We start from the raw sequence: 23,297 nt of genomic DNA on the forward strand, positions 1-23,297 counted from the left end.
TTCGAGCAGCCATCGATCGTTCTGCGCATGAGCAGGCCACATTTTGTTCGTAGTTCGTAGTCTACATCATCACCAGCATATATAGCACTATTCTCGATTGCATTGATCCAATCATGCACCATAGATAGTCTACCGTCTACTCTGTAACTCAGCACAAATTTTTTTGGTATTATAAACGTGGATGTGTGAACTCGTACTTTTATAATGCATTTTGTTAGTACCCGGGCAGTAGGAGCTTACGATTGTACTCTTCATTGCGATGCATATTCCGACCCGCCTCGCCCTCGGGTCATATTCAATTTTCCCTGGCCCGCTATAATCTATCTGATCAGAAGTCACACCAACCAGTTAGTAACTCTCCGGTCCACCATGGGTTGCAGTAATCACCATGCATACTTTTAAGGGCTTACACAAAAGCACTTTTCGGCCTAATCACCACGAATTACTTGTACATTCATACGATTTGAGGGATAGGATGAAGATAGGGAAAGAGCAAGAGATGATCAGCGCAGAGAAAAGTGCAAACGCCATAGCGCCGCGACCAGCAGCAGCAGCAACATATCAACAGCCAAAGCAACGCCAGCATGATTTGACAACAAAGGCTCTAGAAACGGATCACAAGGGAACAAAAAATCAAGCATCTCCAAGGCAGAAACAGCCCGGGTTCTCTCTCTCTTTCAAATGAAACAAAGCTAGAAGTAAAAATAACCAAATATTCTCAAGTGAAGAGAGTGACCGGTAAGAGCTGTACTGTGGTAATAAAAACGAGACGGCGTAAATTTATCAGTCTACAGAATCATCGCAGCCGGAAACTAAAATTGCACAAAATCCTATCATGGAAATATTTGGGGGTCTTCTGTCTAATGGGTTCATTCGGGGGAGGACGTCAACGTGCCACTAGTTGTGATGATGACGATGCCAGGCATGCCGTATGTCTTGGCCCTGAGGAGTACAGCCGTCAAGTAGCCGACAGCACGTGCTGTTCAAGTTGTGTGTGCTCCTCACAATAATTATGATCATAATACTGTTAGTAGGCAGCAGGGACTGTAAGGGTGGTGCCCAAAGCACCAGCGCCGGTGGCAGTCTTGGCTACCCTGGCGGCAGTAGCACTGCCATCACACAGAGAGAGGAAGAGAGTGAGAGCTCTAGTCGTTGTGTTCCTCTCTTGTCCACGCTCACACCGTGTAGAGGACCTGAAGCAGGCGGCTGCGATCTTCGTGGTTGTCTGTCGTTAGGCGCTTATTGGGTCTGTACGCAGGCAGAGGCATACGGGCAAGTCAGCAACAACGCACACCAGTGGCATTGCTCTCCACTTGCCTACAAGTACCAGTACAGTGAGCAAGCAGTCCCAGGAACTTAGTCTTAGGACTGCACGTGCGGTAACCCAGACACCTGCTCTCTACGTTTCACGTATAGCAGAACCTCTCTAATGACAAAGACATTCACCCACATACACACATGCACATGTACACACAGTTCATTGGACACACACACACACACATGCACCCTCCCCCCCCCCCCCCCCACACGCACACACATGCACCCCCTCCCCCCCCCCCCCCCCCACACACACACCTTGACCTTGATCTTGCCCATTGCGTACGCAATGATAGCGAATGTCGGAAAGTTCAAGTGAGAACACGAGCGCAGAACTTGGCATGTCGTTTCAGGTCTCCTGATCGACGAAATGGACACACACGCACACACACACACACACACACACATGCACCCCCCCCCCCCCCCCCACACACACACACACATGCACCCCCCCCCCCACACACATGCACCCCCCCCCCACACACACACGCACGTATGCACCCAAACAAACTCTTACTTTGTCAGGAACGCTGCCAGCGTAGCCGCAGCGTCTTTCGGGAAGTAGGCTTGCATGGCGACATGGCGAAGAAGCACAAGACCACCGCCAACATCGCTTAGCCGAGGCACTATCTTATCTTCACTCTAGCAAAACCAAATAAACCAGAAGAGAGCAAAGCACAATTCAACACGGTGTACGTGTAGGTAGGTCATTTTTGACAATGTTTCAGACTCCAGAGAATGCAACAGTTCGCCTCGTTTTGGCCACAGTGGCGTGCCCACTTCAAAGTACATGTACACAAGATTGAGTCAACTCCTTTGCAATGCATATGACGACAGTCGCGCCATGGGCTAAACAGGTAGTTGACCTCAAGTCTCCACACAAACCTCGCCACCACTCGTTCTCAGGATGACGTCAATTTCAGTGATGTGTTGCACCGGACTGCACACAAACCCGCACCACGTAGTCAGCCCTGCATCTCCAACATACTACAGTACACGTAGTTAGCAGGTTACACTTGAAAATTGACGTAATTCTGAATATGAGTGGCGACAGATACCCCTCAACAGCTGCACACTCTGGGGAGTAGTGTACTCTTGATATTGGGGACCCGGTAACCTTGGGGTCTGTTGGGAATGCACGAGTAAAAATAATAAAAGAACATACGGTGTGTGGACTGGATGCTTATCGATAAAAAATACGCATGGCAAGAATAGAATCGTTTTCAGCGGAAAAAGGATCAGGTCAAAACCACCATTAGAGCATGTCTTGCCACAAAGTAGGTACATGTAGTGGGCTCACAGGTGACATTTTCACTTGGCGGCGGAGCGTGGAACCTAGCCTCACCTTCAGCAAGCCCATTTGAACCAGGATCTCTCCCACCAGACTATCACCAGTAACCTTGGAATGTTGATGTGAAAGTGATGACGACAATAAACAGTCTGAACACAAGAGAGACAAGGAAGAAAAGCAATTCGACAACGTCTCAGTGACTCTGGCAACACAATCGGAATCACAAAACCCTAGTTCACCCTACACTTGTAGTTTACCAGACTACAAATGGACAGTAGAATCACCACATGCACAGTTCTTTATCTCTCCTTTTTACGCTTCAACAAGAACTGCCAGTCGACAATCACAAGACAATCATCAACTACAAAGATTCACATAAAGCATCAGAGCAAATTGTTGCTCATGTCTCTCATGGTCACTGACTCAGCATGCACTACTTGTACACTGACTTACCAGAGAATGCTTCAGCTGATTGTGCTTGCTCATCACCCTGTCGTACTACATTGCACGCCTGGCAAGATGAAGAAACAGAATACAACGAAGGCATGTACGTTAGGCCTAATGTACGTACATGATGATATATTACTAGATCGCGACCACCACAAACAGCCCTATCGAGAGCTATTGATAATTCACGCAACACTGTTTACACTTCGGACCGGTTTCAGGGTTTGGTGTGGTGTTATGACCATGACTTGCTATCAACACGAGAGTTTGAGAGAGTTCACATACTCAAATCATGGTTTGAGAGTACGCTGAAGTCTGAACGGAGCTCTCCTGACGTTCAACCATCTGTGTTTCGAAATGCACTATAGAACAGTATTTGTTTTTTAGAAAAAGCCACTGGCATGCAAGACATTCCCTGGTCACTCACCTCTGAGAAAGCAATAGCAACCTGCTTCACGTCGTCTTGAATTGCCTGCAGTTACAACCAAGGACACACAGCACACAGCCTACAGTGATCACAATGGAATACGAGAGTGATCAAGATCTCCAATTTAAATTTACAGATGCATGTATGGCCAGGCAAGGAAAGTGTCGCAGAAAGCTGCAAGAAGGTACAGCAGGCGTTGCACTTATGCAGTCCCGATGCAATGCTTAGCCATAGAGCCAAGCAAAGATCAACACCATGTGTTTCACAATTGGGTGGCACGAGGAAGATTGTAACAAGACGGAGTAGCAATACTTCGTTAATCACAAAAATCACCAAATACGGGAGCTCACTAGAGCCAGAGACCATCTATTTGTGAATGTACTTCAGTAGCTTGGCCTATGGCTGCGTCTCACCTGCACTGCCTGCTTCAGAGTGTCTAGCTGTTTGCCGAGCTGCACTATACGTGCACTGGAGGGATCGAGCAGTGCTGCCCTGGCGTCATCCAGTGAGAGCGGCTCAGCGGGCTGCGAAGTGAAGAAAACAAGAGCAAAACCATGTGTTGCAGCTCATTGGCAGATGTGGTCAGACTTGTTGAAGCAAATTCCATACTTGTGTCAATCCCACCTCAGGCCCGTCGCACCGACTTTGGAGGTGGGGCGGCCATGGAAGGGGGGGTCCGGGGGTCCTCCCCGGAAAAATTTCAAAAATTGAAGCCAATTGCAAGCATTTCCGGGTGTTTGGTGCTATTTCAGTGTACGGTAACTACAATGAAAGTCTTTTTGATTCTGCAACAAACGAAGAAGACACTACGATCTTGGACAAACATTACCCTCCCCCGGGAAAAAAATTCAAAAATTGAAGCCAATTGCAAGCATTTCCAGGCTGGCATTTGGTGCCATTTCAGTGTATCTGCAATGAAAGACTTTTTTCTGCAACAAACCACGATCAGGGACAAGGATTTATCACGTTTGGGCTAAGCTGCGATCATTGTGCTTTGTTGTAATGTGCTTCAAAAAAAAAAAAAAAAAAAAAAAACGGCCAAAAAAGTGGGGCGGGCTGTGACGGCCTTGCACCTTCCTTAGTTATTCCATTTTAAAACCATCCCTATCATCTATTGCTAGTTAGAGTTTCTTATCATGGACTTGCCAGACATGTGTACCTCCACTGGGCCCTAGTCATGACAACATGAGCACATAACCAAAAGTATGCAACTGTGATCATAGGTCAGTGCGCAGTACGTTGCTTCATACATCTAGCCTAAGTACATAACTTGCTTGCATCACAACTGCACTCATTATGAGTCATAATAATAATAATACACGCAGCTCGCATCTTCCCTGAACCTGTTAGACAGGAGCAGAGTCGACGCATCTGTCAACAGTGTCAAGCCAAGTTAGTCTATCTCCTGCAGCTTGGAGAGCGCTCTCAACTGCACTCATGCAGTAAACAATTTTTTTTAAGCTCTGTAAGTTAGGGAAAGTGTGGTTTTCGAAAAAAAGAAGTTAGGGAAAGTGTGGTTTTCGACTTTCTGCAGCGCATGGATAAAGCCACATGATGTAATATGGGCAGCGCACCGTCGTTCAGCTGGCCCATAGAGAAAAGATCGCAGTTTCAGAGGTCTGCACAGTGCTCAGGGAGATAAGAGCTCACACAGTGGCAATACATAATATGTGGGGCCGATCCCTTTCTGGGACACTGTCCAGTTCTTCTATAGCAAGTAATGTTTGGATATAATGTTGTGACTCCGGCATTGGGGGTCTCTTTATTTCTTCAGAACGGACATTTTCAGCAGCTAACCCTCAGTTCTACTGGTGCACTTACAAATGCTAGTCGTTCCAACCGTGAATCTACACTGCTGACCGATATCTGCCGACAGAAATCACAACCGACACGAGTACGGAAATTAAGCCGTGTGAGTGAACACGATATCAGTGCAAATATCCCATTCCAGGTATACGCAATCACAGGATTGCCCCCCCCTCTCACACACACACACACACACACACACAAACAAACACATACACACATACAGTGAAAAAAAGAACAGCAAGGTCCCACACTCATACCAGCAAGCGGGAAGTCAAGTAGTCTTATTATTATTATAAACGGCGGCCTGTAGTTAGTAGTATAGTGTATGCCGCATTGTCTCACAGAGCACACCACCGTCCCATGAACATCTCTACACGGGTGACACAGGCAGGCAGCAGCAGCACACCTACCGCGTCTCTGGTATCTGGAGCATCGCCCTCAGAGTCCGCACCTTCGTCGTACTCGTTGTCTCGCCCGTCGTCGTCATCACCGTCCTCGTCTTCATCCTCGTCCAGGCTATGCAGCACCGAGGACGGGAACATCTGTTCCATCTCCGTTACAATACTCGCACCAAACATATTGCCTGCAAGTGCAAGAACAACGTGGCAACAAACACACACAGTAGCACAGGACCACATCACGTGCATCAACAAAACAATACATGCAAGAATAAATCGTATTCATTGGCATACAAAGGTGAATGGATGGAGAAACGTCGTGTGGCAAATACACACCCTCACACAACAACAACAAAGTCATTTTTACTCCTAGAACAAAAAAGGGACAAGTTCAGTAGTTGCAAATTGTAGTGAGCGAAAAGAAATTTGAGTTTGCGAAAAACTTGCAGCTGCATCACAGTGGAGAAACTGTTCTAATGAGCAGGTCTGTCAACGTCACAATAAATGATATAAAGAGTAATGTTACATAACCTCCCAGAGTGTGCAACGCCTGATCCAGCTCTGCATAGGGTCTTGGTCGAGCGTAATCGGATCTTTGCGTCATAATACAGTACACATCTGAGGAGACCCGGGGATTCGTGGGTACTCTTGGATCAAAAACAACAGTGCCCTGCCTCGAGACCGGCCTTGCGCTGGTGTGGGGCGTACACATGACATCAGAAGATCCGACTACGCTCGACCAAGACCTTATGCAGAGCTGGATCAGGCATTGCACACTCTGGGGGGTTATGAACTCTTGATGATATCAAGTAAGGCCCAGAAAGCCAACATGCCGTTAGTCAATGCCGTCATGCATATGAGAGAAGGCCCAAGGAGACAACATACCATTCAGATCGACAGCTTTGATTGAAGGTTTCGCCACAAGAGCACGTGCAACAGCCATACCCGATGTTCCATCGGCTTCATTGTGTGCCAAATGCACTGTCTGCAAGTATATCCACACATGACGTCAAAGAAAAGCATTCATACTCAATGGAATTGGCAATTAGACCAAGGAGAACGGTTGTGACAAGGTTGCCTGAGACTATCCAGTGAATATGGTTGATCAGGCACATTGACACACTATCTAACAACACAGCAATCTTTCCAGTACTCCATGCAATAATTGGAATCATGAAGATAGTGGGACTTCGGCAGGGGGTGGGGGAGGAGGAGACTACAAGGTCTCTAGAGGAATGCAGGATCATGGCAGTTTTGTAGCTAGTTGCACTGGGCCAGCACTGTTTCAGTTATATCACAACTTCACAAGTAAAAAAAGCGGCACCAGGCAGTAGCAGAAACAATGTCAACAGCATGTACATGAGGAAGTCCTGACCAAGTGGCATGCAACATCCACAGCAAGTAACTACCCCAAGAGTTGTAAGACAGTGCATGCGGAACTTGCATGACTGACCTCCAGCTTAGGACATGCCTCGTAGAACGCATCGGCGATCGCACTCAGTCCATCTGACCGCACAAGACAGTCGTCAAAGTTCACTGCACGCAGATTCTTCAGGCTGGGCAAAACCTGAAGTACAACAGGCAGCAAGGAAGACAACAAAATGAACAATGTTGGAAACGTCTGTACAACACAACTATAAACAAGTTACAAAAATAAAGAAAAGACTACAAGTACAAGTAAAGAACACGAGTGGTGGAAAGGCACGGAGTTTTAAACTACCGTAATGCCGCATATAATAGCAGGTGCTTACGGCCGTATAAGCCGGGGTTCAAACCATGTTCAAACCATGCCTCTACGTCAAGATCATCAGTGTAGACTGTGCAGTGTACACCACCATGCATGTACTATGCAAGTACTTGCACGTGTTTTTGCACAGAGCGGCTTCTATTCAAATAGTGCTTCTGTGTCACGGCGCGCTTCGAAAAATCGGCTTCTATTCGAGTCATACTTCTACACAGGTCATTCTTTTATGTGCAACACTACAGTAACTCTTTTAAAAATATGCTTGAAGAAAAAGATTCCTTCCAAAACCTGAGTTTCTACCTGTCCCTACACTCACTAGCATCATCAATGTCAGCTCAGAATGCTTGGTGTGCACAGCATGCACACTGCAGTGGTCTACAGACAACAGGCAAGCATGCAGCATACAGCAAATCATTGCCCCAGGAATGCATTCATTTCATATCGCTCCTGAATAGCGACAGCGATGATCACAGCAGTACAGTACCTTTGCCATGGCGACACCACCTTCAGACGTGAATGTATTGTCACACAAGTTGATATCCTAACAGCACCGGTGCAGAGCACACACACACGCGCAGACAAACACACGCGTAGAGTCAAGCAAGCAAAGCAACAAAGGTATAGTGAAAGTGAAAAAAGAGTATGCAGCTCGGATGGATGGCGATTGCAGATAAATTCCTGGATTACATCAGTTCGGTGATGTAGTGGGTACAAACAGGACTCAAGCAAGTCTCTACATCTGCTGCACTCTTGCAGCTCAGCTTTAACACTACACCCGATTGCTGCCGTTTCTCTGCATCAACCATGGCGTAATCCAGGAATTGCTCTGCAACATACATCCGCACTGAAGCTGCACATGCTGGATTTCATGATGTACTCTTGCAGGAGAAGAATGCAAGCACACTTAACAGCACCTACTGCTGAGCCGCATTGGAGGCACGGACAGCATCACACCGCACACAAGCATGATCGAAAAGCTGCAGATAAGGTCCCTGCAGAGAGTGGAGTTGAGATTGCTGGCGGATTTCTCTTTCATAGGGTCCAGATACGACGCGAGCACAACCCATCGCAAGTCTCTTTCCAATACAGTGAGCAGAGCACAGGACCGGTGTTAGACACAAGGCTCGTCAGAGCGCTTGCACCACCATTATACAGGTTTTGTTTTGTTTTTAATACTACAGCTTACCTCCAGGTTAGGGTTAGACGGAAAGGAGTTGGCCAGCGCAATAATACCCGGTGCCAGGATGGAGTTCTCGAACATAGAGAGCTGCTGCAGGGAGCCAAGCGCCTGATAATCACGAAGACAAGGATAACATGACACAACATTCAAGCCAGAATACATGTAATGATACAGTAGTAAGAGTGAGGATGTCACAGTGATTGCACTTGCTGCAACTGAACAGGAAAGGATCGTCTAGAGAATGACAGTATACTGAAGAACCTACACAGGTACTAGCAGAACACTATCATCCAACACCAGCACAGCGTGGTTAGGAATGGAAGCCAAGCAATGCCAATGCTAGCGATACAGAAACATCCACAGGGAGAAGAGCCATCACCTACAAAGGTACACATTCCGTGATACCATCAGAAAACTATTGGTGCTGGATGACTACACAAACTGAGACGAATAACTTAGTAGGTACATCTGAGTTGCATGCCCGTACAGCTGTGGAGGATGGAAGATATAGCAATGACAGCTGGTTTTATATTCAAAGACAAGTTACCTTGTAGGCTTCAGCCAAATGTGTGGCACCCTCGTCACGCAGTCGATTTCGGTTCACCACAACAGATTTGGGTGCAAATTGTACACCAGCAGCCGTGGCATTCTTGTGACACTGCAGGAGTGCTTCAGAGAGGATCTAACAAACAAACACCATAGACGACCACAGGCCAAGAGCATGAACATTGAACAACAGGTTGGCAACAACTAAGGCTTCACGCATAGGAGATGTGACAACACACAAGACACAGGCCTAGCAGATACATGGAAAAAGATTAATTCCGCCACTGTTATAAGAGGATCTTTCATGATGAGCTTTGGTAACTCAGAACATATTAGATACATGGACACATAGTACATGTTGCAACCCGTCTGGTCAAGTTGCACCGTGATGCCTCATACGGTCAATTATTGCAAGGTCACTCGCTACCATGATAAACGGGAATTTCATAAGCCTACTACTACAAGTAGTAAGTAGAGAATGCCACTTTGACCTACCCCAACGTCTACAAGGCATGCCTGATGTGCATTATGTGCAGAGAAAAACAGTTTAAAACAGAAATAGACTATCACTCACCTTGCCACCACCTGGACCAAGACCATTGTTGTGGAAACGAAGGCTTTGCAGCGAGAATCCGGCACGGCTCACCAGCAGTTCCCGCACTGCCTCGACCCCGTCCGGACCAAACGCGTTGTCACTGAGATCAATAGCTTCCAGCTGAGCACCGGAGCTGATGACAGCTTCACCGAGAGCACGCTGACAAACAGGGGGGGGGGGGGGGGGGGGGGGGTACAAATAACATCTGTTTCCCGAACAGATACTCCGTACTGTACTGTACACAGCCTGCTATTGGGATCTGCCAGAGTGCACATAATTAGTATATGGCACACAATATATGAAAGATGGGAAACTGCCACAACAGTACTCAATGCAGCATTGTGCAAGCCATGGAGCCATGAGACACGACAGAGAATGTTGCATTGGAACATTGTTGGCAGTCAAGTTGCCGGATGCTCACCGTTGGCAGTCAAGTTGCCGGATGCTCACCTTTGCAAGTTACGAAGTAACTCAGCACGACAACAAACACATTTCTCATGGACCATTTCTTCAGAAGTGATACACGATGTGTGTGTGTGTGTGTACCTACTAATCACTGTGCTTCATCAATACTATGAGCAGCAGAGTCACTCACACATACACTAACACAAAAATGTACACGTACAAACACATACAGACACAGACATACATGTACAGACAGACAGACAGACAGACGGACACACAGACAGACAGACAGGCACACACACACACACACACACACACACACACACACACACACAAAGCATCCTGGCCATACCAGAGCAAGAGGGATCTCTGACCGAAGGCGTCCTGTGAATATATCTCCCCACATGGCCCTCTGCAAATGCACAAGAACACACAAAGATACGCTGTTACTCGTTACACTCCACTCATTGTGTTGGTGTCCATGTATGTGTGCATGTGTGTGTGTGTGTTTGCTATGTCTAGAAACATAGCTGTTCGCTATCATCGCTCCCGCGATGGGCATGTCTGAGGTCTGAGGTCTGAGGTGTGTGTGTGTGTGTGTGTGTGTGTGTGTGTGTGTGTGTGTGTGTGTGTGTGTGTGTGTGTGTGTGCAGCTGTGTGGTGGATACCAGGCTAAAAATAGTGGCGGTCAATTCATCAGCCTTGCAAGCTGTTGAATGGTGTAATCCCAGCACAAGTTGCTATGTCTAACATAGCTGTTCGCTATCATCGCTTCCGCGATGGGCATGTCTGAGGTCTGAGGTGTGTGTGTGCGTGTGTGTGTATGTCCGTGTGCAGGTAGAAGGCCTTGGCTTGTGTATGAATGGAATCCTACCTTGAAGGTGGGCTTCTCCGACAATGCCTTGGCAATAGCCTTTGCAGCTTCCACACCAATAGTGTTTCCACTCAGACATAGCTCTTCCAGTTGTGGAGCATCCACAATCTTCCTCACCACAGGTGCAGCTGACAGCAAGACAAAACAAGGTAAAGAGAAATTCAATTGTGGCGCAGGCACGGCAATCGCGATTAAGCTCTTGCACCGATCCATTAGCACACAGCCAAGGCAAGCGCATGTGAGAACGTTCAGTGCCACAAGATCACACAACCCCACATACAAGCAGAAAACCCACTATTCCACCTGCACAGCGTGCATGATGTGTACAGAGCACACGGGTACAGAGTACAACTCTCTCTCTCTCTCTCTCTCTCTCTCTCTCTCTCTCTCAGTGGCACAATGCCGCTACATGTAATACAGAGTGCAGCACCGGCCTATATGACGCTCGCCTCTCACACACTCGCTTATCGGGCACTTGGCTACATGACAATCAGTTACACAGCATATGTAGCGTCAACCTGCACGGCCCTTGAAGTCCTGGAAGTGGTACGAATGCGACTGGACGTACGCATATACAAGTACAGTGATTTCTAACATGCTGTCAACCAACAATATCCAAATACAAGGTTTATCTAATACCAAGTACATGTACAGTGATGTAATCAGAATACCAAGTACATGTACAGCGATGTAATCGGAATACCAAGTACATGTACAGTGATGTAATCAGAATACCAAGTACATGTACAGTGATGTAATCGGAATACCAAGTACATGTACAGTGATGTAATCGGAATACCAAGTACATGTACATGTACAGTGATGTAATCGGAATTGATCCAGGACGCCAGTTTCGCACTTTGGGTCGGGTTTCAGTGAGCGCAACTGTACGCTGTACTTGTATTGCACTACATTTCGACGAATCTCAAGCATAAAGCATCCCGGATATAACGTACTTCCTGTGTGGGCTATACAGTACTATTTTTGAGGACCCTGCATAATGCCATACCAGTCATAATGTATTACTACCTTGGATAGACAGTACAATGTACCTCAGCTACAAAGTACGGATTTTTCCTAGCTTGGAAGTGTGCTAGACTGAAGTTGTACTGTAGTATGGGATTAGCAAGTGGGAATGCACTCTCTCTCTACTTTTTTTGTTATTACACAGAGCCTCAGAGGTACTGTAGAAAGGAATAAAGCTGCAAAACAATCTTGTCAACTGGCGCTCAGAACGGAGTCAAAACAAAATAGAAAATACTCTTCAGGTGCTAACATTACAACGTAGCCAGTATGGTTGAAGTGATGTTCAGATAACCACGATGCATCACAACATACGTCTATAAAACAAAACAGAATACATATGTACATACCATCCTCAGCTGATTCCAATTTCAATGTCAAATCTTTGAACGACAGGCAAATATTGTCTTCCAGTGACACTGACTCGACAGCCTTCTCGATAAGACTTGGACTACTCATGTTTTACTATGTTTTACTACGGGTTTGAATTATTTAGGACAAATAAAAGCAGCTGAAGGAAAACAATGGTGAGCAACTAGAGTCTTTTCCAACAACCTCCGAACAATACGGAAATGTTCTCATTCCCTTTTTCCTGCCTTCTTGAAATACGAGTGCCCTGGCTTGCTTGCGTGCAGATTTGAATTTCTCATTTTTGCATTTCGTTTTTGGGATTTGCACACTTTGTGTGCGCGTTCCCAGGAAGGATTTGGAGCAAACCTTGTACGTTCTGTCTTTCAGTTTGCGTTTTGAACGGTAATCCCTAAAATGGGCCCTTTTTGTGTGAATCCACTGTTTTCTGAGCTTGTGCAACAAACAAGCAAAAACAAGTGAGTTCCTCTGCATGACTTTTGAACTGTTGGGGCTTCCCCTTTTTGATCACTCATTGTGTACGTGTCTTTGCGTACCTGCTTGCACGCTGCACATAGATCTGAGATCATCTGTAACTTTCATAGTGTTTGTTGTGCTCAACAAATCACCGATCAGAGTTTGGGAGAATATTGTTGATGTCGGTATTCTAATAAGTATTGAGTTCCCCAAAGCGTATTTTGGACAGCTACTGATAGAAGTCCAACATTATGGCGCTGGCCTGCGGTATTGGCAGGCGGTTCCTGGCCAGAAATCTCCGTCCACAGGTAAGTGTCACTATCCTAAACAATCGATTCCACACCAGCAATAACGTTTCTCTTCATTCGGGGGCAGGCTGTTGCCAGGTACTGGCACATAACTTTGTTTAATCTAGCACCTTCCTTAAGTAATTGTGAACTCTTGACTGACTTGTTACCGTCGTTGCACCACGCAAGAAATCCACCCAACTCCTATTGTCCAAACATCTGGGGATCTAATGTACTACTACTAGAACATGGCATTGTATCAAGTGTCAGATAGATTTGGAAATCTCAAATTCTCCATACAGAATACAACCAACTCCTACCCACGTACACTGCGGACAATGAGTAGAAGTAGCAGGTAAATGTGATTGATAGCAATCATACAGAACAGGAAACAAGATTTAGCTTGCCCGGTTGAGTCTGTTGGAAACGCATTTCACGGTACCGATCGAGGCTCGGAAAATTACAGTAGAGCTTTCAGTGTTTAGTAGCTGGTGTGCCACAAGTATTACTTTGATCTTGCATTAAAATACATACAGCACCACTGCATGTACCCTGGTAGTATACAGCAGTTTCACTCATATCATTATGCTAACAGTTCTCATTCTCTGGCTTTGGAACAATGGCCATTTACTGAATATTACTCAATCCATGCGTCTAGATAGGCCAACAGCCCGCAGCTTTTTCACGTGCTCCTGCTCTTTCTCTTCCCTCTCGGAGTATCCACCAAATCTGTACTCGTTGGATGCTAGAGGCAATTAGTAGTAATTAGTAATGTACTTGTTCTGCTGCTGCAGGTATCTCAGCTTCTCAGTCGCCCAATGTCATCAACAGTGGAGGATATTGACGGCAATGATCGGGCACGCTACCCTGGGCAGCGACCTGGCCAGTACGCTCACTTTGTCAGCCAGCCCACGTTTCAACTGCCAGATAACATGGATCCTATGCCAGTGTACAGGGTTCTTGATCGATCTGGTGAACCTATCGAGGGGGCTGAAGTTCCAGATGTAAGTCCTCTACTGCTATGGCCCTTGTACTTTGTCTAGGGGAGGGTATATTTACTTCAAAGTAGAACGTTCAACTGACATGCAAACTCTCTTACTCTTAGTTGACGATCGATTACTCGATTATAGTTGTCAGCAAATAATGCCAAATATATCAGATTTGTGTGCAAAAATCCCAATTTTGAATTTCATTGAACCTCAAAACACAATCCGTTCCTGTGGCAACTGCATCTTCATAGTGGAAACTGATTAAAACTTCGCAAAACAGGGGTTTCAGTACGTTCTGGGTGCAGAACACCTAACGATTTTTAAAGTAGCGATTAGTTGGTTGGGATTAGTTTGTTGCTAAGAATCAACGATTGATTACCGAGTAATCAGTATAATTGTTCAGCCCTATATTGAATGCATGTATGTGTGCGTGTGTGTGTACGTGTGTGCGTGTGTATATGCATGTGTGTATTGTCTCCTTGCCGCAGTTGAGCAGGGAAGTAGTACAGCGGATGTACAACGTCATGCTGCAGCTGAACGAGATGGACAAGGTCCTGTATGATGTACAGCGCCAAGGTGGCATCTCCTTCTATATGACTGCCCATGGCGAGGAGGGAACGCTGGTCGGCAGTGCCGCAGCGCTGAACAACAAAGACCCGGTGTTCGCACAGTACCGCGAGGCAGCCGTGCTGATGTGGCGCGACTTCTCCGTGCAGCAGTGCGTGCACCAGTGCTTTGGCAATCGCCACGACTTTGGCAAAGGGAAACAGATGCCAGTCCACTACGGCTCAGCCAAGCACTCCTATGTGACAATCTCATCACCGCTCACTACACAGCTGCCACAAGGTTGGTTTGAGACAGTGATTTTAATTTTCACTTCTGAATCATGCTGCACGGCTCAAATTCGTTGTCGATTTGTACTGTTTGTATTGTCTTACTTGAGTCAATAGCCAAACATTGCCTGGTGCGCGCATGCAGTTCTACCACTGTTTACAAATCACGACCTGAAACTGGCGCAGAAGTCAACCCAATTTACAGGCTGCTTTCTGCGGCTATCCGGATGTTTGTTTTAAATGCGTATGTGTGCCGGGTACCGAAGTGCATACTTTCGTCTCAGACACTACTGTATGCCATACAACGGAGCGGATGAACTGTCGGCAAGTGAAATTCCTACTTATTCAATTCTGATTATGGACATCAAAGTTATGAAGTTGTTTTTTGTCTTGTTCTGTATTCACCACTGTTTATTACTTACAGCTTCTGGTGCAGCTTATGCGTTGAAGCGCGCGAGTCCCGACCTCTGTACAATCACATACTTTGGTGATGGTGCTGCCAGTGAGGGTGATGCTCATGCTGCAATGAACTTTGCTGCCACTCTCGAATGCCCCATGATTTTTATTTGGTAAGCTTCGTAAAACAACTGGATACTGATGCACAAGTACACATACACTCTAATCCTCTGTGAATCATGGTGTGTGCACGCCACCTCACTCCTTAGGCTTAGCACTAAAATAATAGTAGTTCTCCTTGTGGGCTTTTCAGAACTTCTTCAAAGGCTACTTGTACAATTGTGAGCGGACAAGGTAGAAATGGAACGTTAGCTGCATGACATCATTTTGAGATACAGGCGTTTGAAGTTTGGCAAACTGTGGCATATTTTTTACCTGGGTTAGAGGGCTCTATTTGCATCAAGCGCTTGTGCCTCGCTCAGCACAGGGCTTCAAGGTCCAGCACTGAAAATTTGAAGTGAATCCGTTATGGCAGCTAGTTGTGCGACGGGTGGCGTATTGACGGGCGAATTTGGAGGTGACGGCGATCAGCTGATAGCCTGCTGTCAGGTGCTGAGAGCTTCTCTGATTCTGAGAGCGTTTCTGAGTCAGGTAGTAGTCGAGAGCGTCTTCCACTACGCCGAAAACGACGTGCCGATCAGCGTTTTGTTTGCTGCTGGCTTTAGCGCGGTACAAAAAGACATAGGGAACAAATGAGATGGATCTTTCGGATGCAGGCGAACGTGGTGACAGCAGTGATGATGATAACACCAATGAAGGGGAACGTTCCTGTGGATACTGAGTTGTACTGAATGTATACGCCGAACCGACTTCAGAGCTCTGAAGCACACAGCGCAGGAGCTGAAGAAACAATAGCGTCGTGCACCACAGGGGAACGTATGTAGGGACTTAATAGCCCAGAACAACTAGCTAGCTGTTGCCCAATGCATTGGATGCAAGTGGCAGACCTGCATCGTGCACTGTCTGGAAATGAGTGTTTTAAGAATTGAGATACACAGAATGGTCTAGGCTGGTGAACATGAGCTCAGTGGAAAGAAGTCAAATCAGGCCTCGGATTGCGGACTGATGTGTAACGTTACGTTAAGTACAGTTTCTCAAGTCTGTGGACTCGTCCTGCTTCGCCAATGGGCACCGTATTGGTGGTGCGTCTCCGGAATATTATTTCCATGCTGTGTGTTCAAGAGCTGTCTGTCTCCTGCCAAAATGTTACAAACTATATTACCAAGGTGCGCCGCTCAGTCGTCGGGAGCTTCAATGCATCAGAGCAGAGTCCGAGGTCGCCAACAGTATACGACGAGAGCGTGCACACATGGCTGAAGCAAGAACACACTGGAATTACCATTTGTCCGCCAAATTCTTCTATTTTTGACATGTGTGTAGTGGTATTTGATGTGTGGATTGAGTACCAGCTTCAACAGTCCTATTATTTTGCCTTGCATCACGAGTTACTCTGGAGCTGATTTTTCGGCTCCGGCTGTTTCTAGTTATGTGGTTTTGTTGCTTGGTTCCACCTCAAACGAGTCCATGTGTGTGATCAGCTCATCTTTCACACTGGTATACACTTGTGGAGAAATACAGGTCAAGATAATGGGTTTTTTTCAGTGTTTTGGTTGTACTGAAGGGTGGACTGTTTAAATCATCCCGAAGCAGACGTTAAAATACTGACCGGCATCTAGAAAATGGTGAATGTAAGGCACTTCCCACCATAGTATCAGCCTGAAACTTTGGGATCTGAAAAACAGATAGTTGTAGGTGACCTTCATGCAAAAAAACAGTTTTTGCCAGACTGCAGTTAACGTTCCATTTCTACCTTGTCCGCTCACAATTGTGGCTTCTCTGTAACAAACTGATCTGATTCTGTTTATGTGTTTTTGCGTACGTACGTCCTTGCATATAGCCGTAACAATGGCTATGCAATTTCAACACCTACCAGTGATCAATATCGTGGCGATGGTATCGGTGAGTTTATTGCTATTTGTATATCAGGAGTAACCGTTCTTTGGATCTGTTCGGTTTTTTTGCCCCTCGCTGCTTTGCCTGGTAACTTGTGACGGATTGATTTTCTACAGGAGTTGATGTGCTTCTTGATGTTCTGAAAATGTAAACTATCAGCACTAGCATCAGCACCTTACAGTTCATGGCCTTTATTATGTGCTTTACCCTGGCGTGTTTCTGCTTAGCTGCCCGTGGTGTTGGCTACGGTATGAACACAATCCGCGTGGACGGCAACGATGTGTTCGCGGTGTACAATGTTATTCGAGAGGCGCGCAAGATGGCCCTGGAGCAGCAGCGGCCAGTTCTCGTCGAGGCCATGACTTACAGGTTTGTCGCGACGTGTGTGTGCGTTTCCTGTCATTCAGTTTTGCAGCCCACCTTATCTAAACAGATACTGTGCCTACATTAGCTGCACCTGCACGGCTCTCATAATATCCAGGCCGTGGCTTAGTTCACATACTGTAAACCGTGAAATTATTGCAATGGTCTAATTTCTGCGAAATTCGCAACCGCGTGGAAATCGCGAAATTTAGACAGCGCGAAAAGGAGATCCATGAAAGGTTTAGGAAGAATGCCACAGGTTTAGTAAGAATGCCATTCTGCAATCGCAAAATTAAAACCTCGCAAACCTGTCCGGATTCTGAAAACGCGAACTAAAAACGCCGCGAAAATTTCACGCTTTACAGTAAAACTTGGCTGTGTTTTAAGTTACCTGTGTTCTCCTGTACTTTAAGTTACCTGTGTTCTCCTGTACTTTGCTGTCCATTGAAGACTAGTGACTGTCTCCCCTGTTGTGACACTCATGACCGTCTCTGTTTTCTGTGTTGTCTGTTATTCAGAGCTGGCCACCACAGCACCAGTGATGACTCAACCGCGTACCGATCCAAGTCTGAGGTTGGTCACTGGGAAGACACCGAACAGCCCATTAATCGGCTTTCTGAGTACATGAAACGACAGGGCTGGCTCCAGGACGGAGATGAGGAAGCTCTCCGTGAGGAGTTCCGTGACAAGGTAATACTTCTATCTGCTTCTCCCAAACCATTCTTTTGTTCTCTAGCCAGCATCGAGACATCTGCTTGATGTATGCGATTCCACCCTCGTTCCCTGCTTGGGTTCCTAGCCATCTCAATTGACCCAGTACTCTCAGTATGGTTCTGTTGCTAGGTTGGTTATCACTGATGTTTGACTTTGCATCATGAAGTACAGATAAATAATTATTCAATCAGACCTGTGGTGTCCACTGACCTGGGCCCCTCGACCATTGTGTTCCCTATTCTACTTGGACTCTTGAACATGTTGGCACCCTCCACGTGTACACGTACTTCGAAGTACAATCGTATACGTGACCTGTCTGATGGGGTCCTCTTTTCATTGCTATGCCACTTCAGGTATTCGATGCCGTAGATGTGGCCGAGAAGGAGAACAAGCCGCCAATGATCAGCATGTTTGAGGATGTGTACGATGAGATGCCTGACCGTCTCAAGCGCCAGTACCAGTTTATGAAGGAGCATGTTGATCGCAACTCTGACAAGTACCCGGTGGGCTCATTCTAAGCTTGGCCTATGAAACCTCTCACCAGTCTTCCTGACAGCCTCATGAAACTAGATGTAATCATAACCCCATGACACATTTGCATGATCTTGATTGCTAGAGTCACCCTAACATAAATTAGCTTTGCCTATCGGGATACTGTACAAACTCGCTTAAAAAGTTTATGCGCGCACAATCACTCACGTAAGACAACACACAGCCTTCTCTGCTCAGCTATTTGGCAAACCTTATTCATAATTAACTTCTCGCTGGTTGTTCGTTTGGTTCCTCTTGTCCACACGAAGTACGGATATAATTATTTTCGTCCTCTCTAAATATTTCTTTCATTTTTTTCATTTTTTGAGTGCTGTCAAAGCGGAACCACTGTCTCAAACAATATCAATGCAGACTATGGTGAAGCTGTCCGTGCAGGTCGGTGGAATGAAAGGGTGACAAACCGGAGTGTGCCACTCCCACAGAGAGAGCGCATGCCAAAGTTGAGGTTCAGATATTCAGATGTAGGACGCGGTGGACGAGAGTCTCTGCTATGGAGACATCCATGCATACGGGTACAGCACATTGTATGCCAAGAAGGCATAACTGCTTTTAAAACCAATACATGTAAGCTGTCAAGCTCCTGCATGCCTGCTACCAAGAGTACATAAACCTTTATGTACTCTTGCTGCTACAGGTCGTCCCCCGTTAATACGAGTCCGGTTAGTACATAAACCCCGTTAGTACATAAGAAATCTCAAGTCCCGGACGAAACGTGATTCACTACCATACAAATTTTGTCGGTTAGTACATAACATTTCTTTATGTACACTTCGTTTAGTACATAAACCCCGTTAATACATAACATTAACAATTTTTGTCAAGTCCCAGAGATTATGTATTAACGAGGGACGTCCTGTACTAGGTACACTCCCACACTTACAGCATAACTTTTACAGCAGTACACCTGCACTGGAGTAGAACAGTAAACTGTCAACATAGTTGATATAAAAACGAGCTCCTCTACCCATGTTGACGAGTTCAATCGAGAAAAACTATCCGAATCTAATGCCCTGGGACCATAAGAAATGAGAGCTCTACAAAGAAAGAAGTATTTAGCTGAACGGCGTAGAACCGAGAGTCCAGAGCAGATAGAACGCATATCGCAACATACGGACAAGGTGGCAGCTGTTATGTAGCTGCACGATGAAATGAACTCAAGCTTGAAGTTAACCACAGACCCTAGAATTACCATCGAGCTTCGAGCCAGAGCGAGTGGAGTGCACATGTATTGAGAACTAAATAGAGCAACACGAAGCAACTGTCTGTACAAACAGTAAATAAACAAAGGCCAAGCTATGTACAACCAATTTCAGCATGCAGACACAGATAAGTCAAACTAAATGGAACAAATTAAAACATCAATAGCGAGTAACACAGAAATAGACAAGTACTTGGGGGGGGGGGGGGGTAGCAATACGCCAGGAAACAAGGCAGACAGCGCTAGATGAGCACGAAGAAAAGAAAGAGTGAAACGCTGTGAAGATACTTTTTAAAAACAAACTTTATTATTAATAGCAATTGTACAAGGCACTTTGCCTGTGTCACTGCTGAGGAGGCAACTTCACAAAATCTTGCCTAAGCACGAAGCCGGATCTGCATACGATGCGGTTTACATTTTTCCATACGACGAGCCCCAGTACATGTTCATCTTGGAGTCCACGTCTCCCAGGCCGCTGCTATCGTACATGGACGTCATCTTGGGCGCTGCACCGCTGGATGACTCCTGCTCAATGGTGGCCATACTGCCGGAGGCACTGTGCGTGACGGTGTGAGCACTGGCTGCACCCATGCCCAGCCGTTCCAGCTGCTCTGCCGTGCGCCCAGCGCCGACTGCACGCGTCTTCTGCTTGGTGCGCGTCGCTGCAATCTCGGACATGGACGATGAGGTGGCGGCGGCGGCACTGGCACTAGCCTCGGCTACCTCTCGCTCTTTATCAGTGTTCTTTACCTCAATCTCTAGCTTGTCGAAGTCTGCAACAACCTTTTGTGCACCAAGACCTTTCTTTGTGCCGCCGAGGCCCTTCTTTCCACCGGCTGGCTTCCGCTTTCCAATGCTCGATTTTACTGGAGCAGCTCCTTCTTTGGGGCGCTGGTCCAGTCCGTCCACCTTGGGCTGTCGGCTACTGGACGATGTGGCAGTCGCGGACGCACCATTGCTAGCACTAGCAAATGAACCTGCAGCAGGAGATGGGGATGAGGCAGCCAGCGTGGTAACAGCATCGGCAAAGAAATCGTGCTCCTTCTTCTGCGGGGACTGCAGATCTGAGCCAGACATGTTGATATGCAACTGTGTGCCATACAGCTTCATGGCCTGTGCTGCAAGCTGACTGACTTTGTCCTTGTACAGGGTAGCAGCCCTACTACTATACTTCGCAGCGGCATCTTTGGTGCTGCAGCCATGCTGGCGGAAGAATGCCGTGGCAGCTCCGTTGCCAGACACCTGCATCCTCCTAAGCTGCTCCCATGACCAACTATCCAGAAGTGAGGACCGAACAAAGGTCAGATGGACACCAAGAGAACGATGCACAGCCGAGCAGTCAATGCAAAGAAATACACCGTAGGTGACTGAAGTCCAGCTTGGGTTTCCAGCATTACAATCGAAGCAGTGTTTATTCGTCGGTGATGAGGACAAGCTCTTGAACACTTGCGAAATTTCCTGCTTCGTTGGTTCAGCCATTTCCACCAATTTCTTTCGCACGAAATGACAATGAAAATCCGACAATGGTGTTAACCGTCACCAGCACCCTATGAAGCGTGGTAGGACAAGGCTGAACTAAATACCTCAGGTCCCTGAAGTAAACTTAGAATACAATCGAGGGGAACCCTGGACACCGAGATCAAGACAAGAAGAAAGGTTGTCCTTCATGTAGGTTCTCCTCACAACTGACACAATACAAGTAACATTGATGATTGAGAGATTTCCATCACCAAAATCCAAGGATATCTGGCCTAGCTGGATGGTCGAAAACAGGGAGTAGTAAAATACAGGGAGGTGACACGCCACTAATCGTGATTTTTGATGGGTGCCTCGCGCTTGTTTTTTTTTCTTTCGCAAAAAAAGATGATCTGCTGAATCAATCTTGAGTATTTGTCGAAGAACTAATTCCGTGAAAAGGTCTATCCATCTCATGGAACAGCATTTGTTTTGCTCTTGTGATACATCTGTGTCATCGTCATATGGAAAGGTACCACCCTTCCGAAAATCGTCCCGATCGACGGCATGGAGCAATAGAAGGAAGGTGATTTCCTTGAGAACAATACGTGTACGATTGGAGATGAAAAGCGAGTGCACAGATTTTGAAGTCGAAAAAATCTCTAGGACACCACACGATCGCCCCTAATTTCTCCTCAGTTGTGATCAACCAGTACTTCTCTACCTTCTTTGTGATGATGAGCATTTCATATTATGGTATGCTAGAGATTCGGGAGTTCACTTTTCGGAATGAAATGTTCCTAAGTTTGTCAAGGATTGAAATGCGGGCTACGTCGTCGTAAACAGCTTGTATCGACACAGAAAAAATCTACGGCACGCAGGGATATCTCGCAAAGTGATACCACTCTTGCTGGACTTCTATCCTGACATAGTGGTAGTTTGGTCGACTACCAAACTTTGTGAAGGCAGACAATTGTTGGAAATTCTCAGCGCTGAGTTTCTACGGGCTGCAGTAGGAGTCTCTTTGGCGGTAGGTATTTTACTACTCCCTGATCGAGAGAATCCTGATCCGCGCGCGTGTCTACACACTTCGGTACCCATAGTACCCCAATCTCACCCGCCGGGTGAAAACGGTGCTGAGGCAATCGTCAACCTGGCCGTACATGCTCGTGTCACCTCCCTGTATTTTACTACTCCCTGGTCGAAAACAAGGAAGCACACGTAACGACACGTTACGTAGAATCTACACTTACACAAAAATCACAAAAATCAGCGATGGATCAGGGCAGGGAGAGTAGTAAACTTCGGGTATTTTACTACTCCTGTACTTGTTACTCATTGTCATGTCGATCAATGATTAATTATTATGTTTGTGTGTGTACAATGTACTTTGGGTGATCATATCACTGATCAGGTGATGTGTGCGAGACTGCGTCACCTGGTAGGCGCTAGGCCCAGACAGATTCTGCTCCGCTCGTATTATTATGCTCGGCAGGCCGCGAAAGAGAGCCCGTTACCTGGACCCCTACTCGCGCGGGTAGAGCGAAACTGAGCACCCTGGGATGCGAGCAGCTTTTTAGTACTCCCGGGTCCAAAATCTCACCACCAGGCCGGGA

General features: G+C 46.5%; 3 protein-coding genes across 4 annotated transcripts; 1 reads left to right on the forward strand and 2 right to left on the reverse strand.

Annotated features, from left to right (window-relative positions):
- Positions 1–417: 417 nt before the first annotated feature.
- Positions 418–12,650, reverse strand: LOC135815644 (ran GTPase-activating protein 1-like). 2 transcript variants are annotated; one of them, XM_065328966.1, is made up of 17 exons: positions 12,407–12,650; positions 11,034–11,161; positions 10,512–10,571; positions 9,734–9,913; positions 9,161–9,295; positions 8,620–8,721; positions 7,918–7,974; positions 7,143–7,256; positions 6,575–6,674; positions 5,702–5,874; positions 5,304–5,348; positions 3,896–4,006; positions 3,483–3,527; positions 3,062–3,119; positions 2,663–2,757; positions 1,835–1,959; positions 418–1,248 (listed from the first exon to the last, which is right to left on the reverse strand). In XM_065328966.1, exons 1-17 carry the CDS (start codon positions 12,513–12,515, stop codon positions 1,176–1,178), a joined length of 1,710 nt encoding a protein of 569 aa, XP_065185038.1. In that variant the 5' UTR covers positions 12,516–12,650; the 3' UTR covers positions 418–1,175. The 2 variants fall into 2 exon arrangements, with proteins under 2 accessions (XP_065185038.1, XP_065185039.1); XM_065328967.1 differs by lacking the exon at positions 418–1,248 and adding an exon at positions 1,260–1,426.
- Positions 12,651–13,009: 359 nt separating this feature from the next.
- On the forward strand, positions 13,010–19,396 carry LOC135815647 (2-oxoisovalerate dehydrogenase subunit alpha, mitochondrial-like). Its single transcript, XM_065328971.1, has 8 exons — positions 13,010–13,189; positions 13,963–14,172; positions 14,646–15,003; positions 15,415–15,559; positions 17,344–17,405; positions 17,627–17,768; positions 18,281–18,452; positions 18,830–19,396. Exons 1-8 carry the CDS (start codon positions 13,133–13,135, stop codon positions 18,992–18,994), a joined length of 1,311 nt encoding a protein of 436 aa, XP_065185043.1. The 5' UTR covers positions 13,010–13,132; the 3' UTR covers positions 18,995–19,396.
- A 542-nt stretch (positions 19,397–19,938) lies between these two features.
- LOC135815650 (ADP-ribosylation factor GTPase-activating protein 2-like) lies at positions 19,939–21,951 on the reverse strand. The gene has a single exon (XM_065328973.1). It carries the CDS (start codon positions 21,703–21,705, stop codon positions 20,638–20,640), a length of 1,068 nt encoding a protein of 355 aa, XP_065185045.1. The 5' UTR covers positions 21,706–21,951; the 3' UTR covers positions 19,939–20,637.
- Between the last annotated feature and the right edge of the window lie 1,346 nt (positions 21,952–23,297).

The sequence above is a fragment of the Sycon ciliatum genome, chromosome 4 (assembly GCF_964019385.1).
Source record: "Sycon ciliatum chromosome 4, ocSycCili1.1, whole genome shotgun sequence".
Taxonomy (NCBI): Eukaryota; Metazoa; Porifera; class Calcarea; order Leucosolenida; family Sycettidae; genus Sycon; species Sycon ciliatum.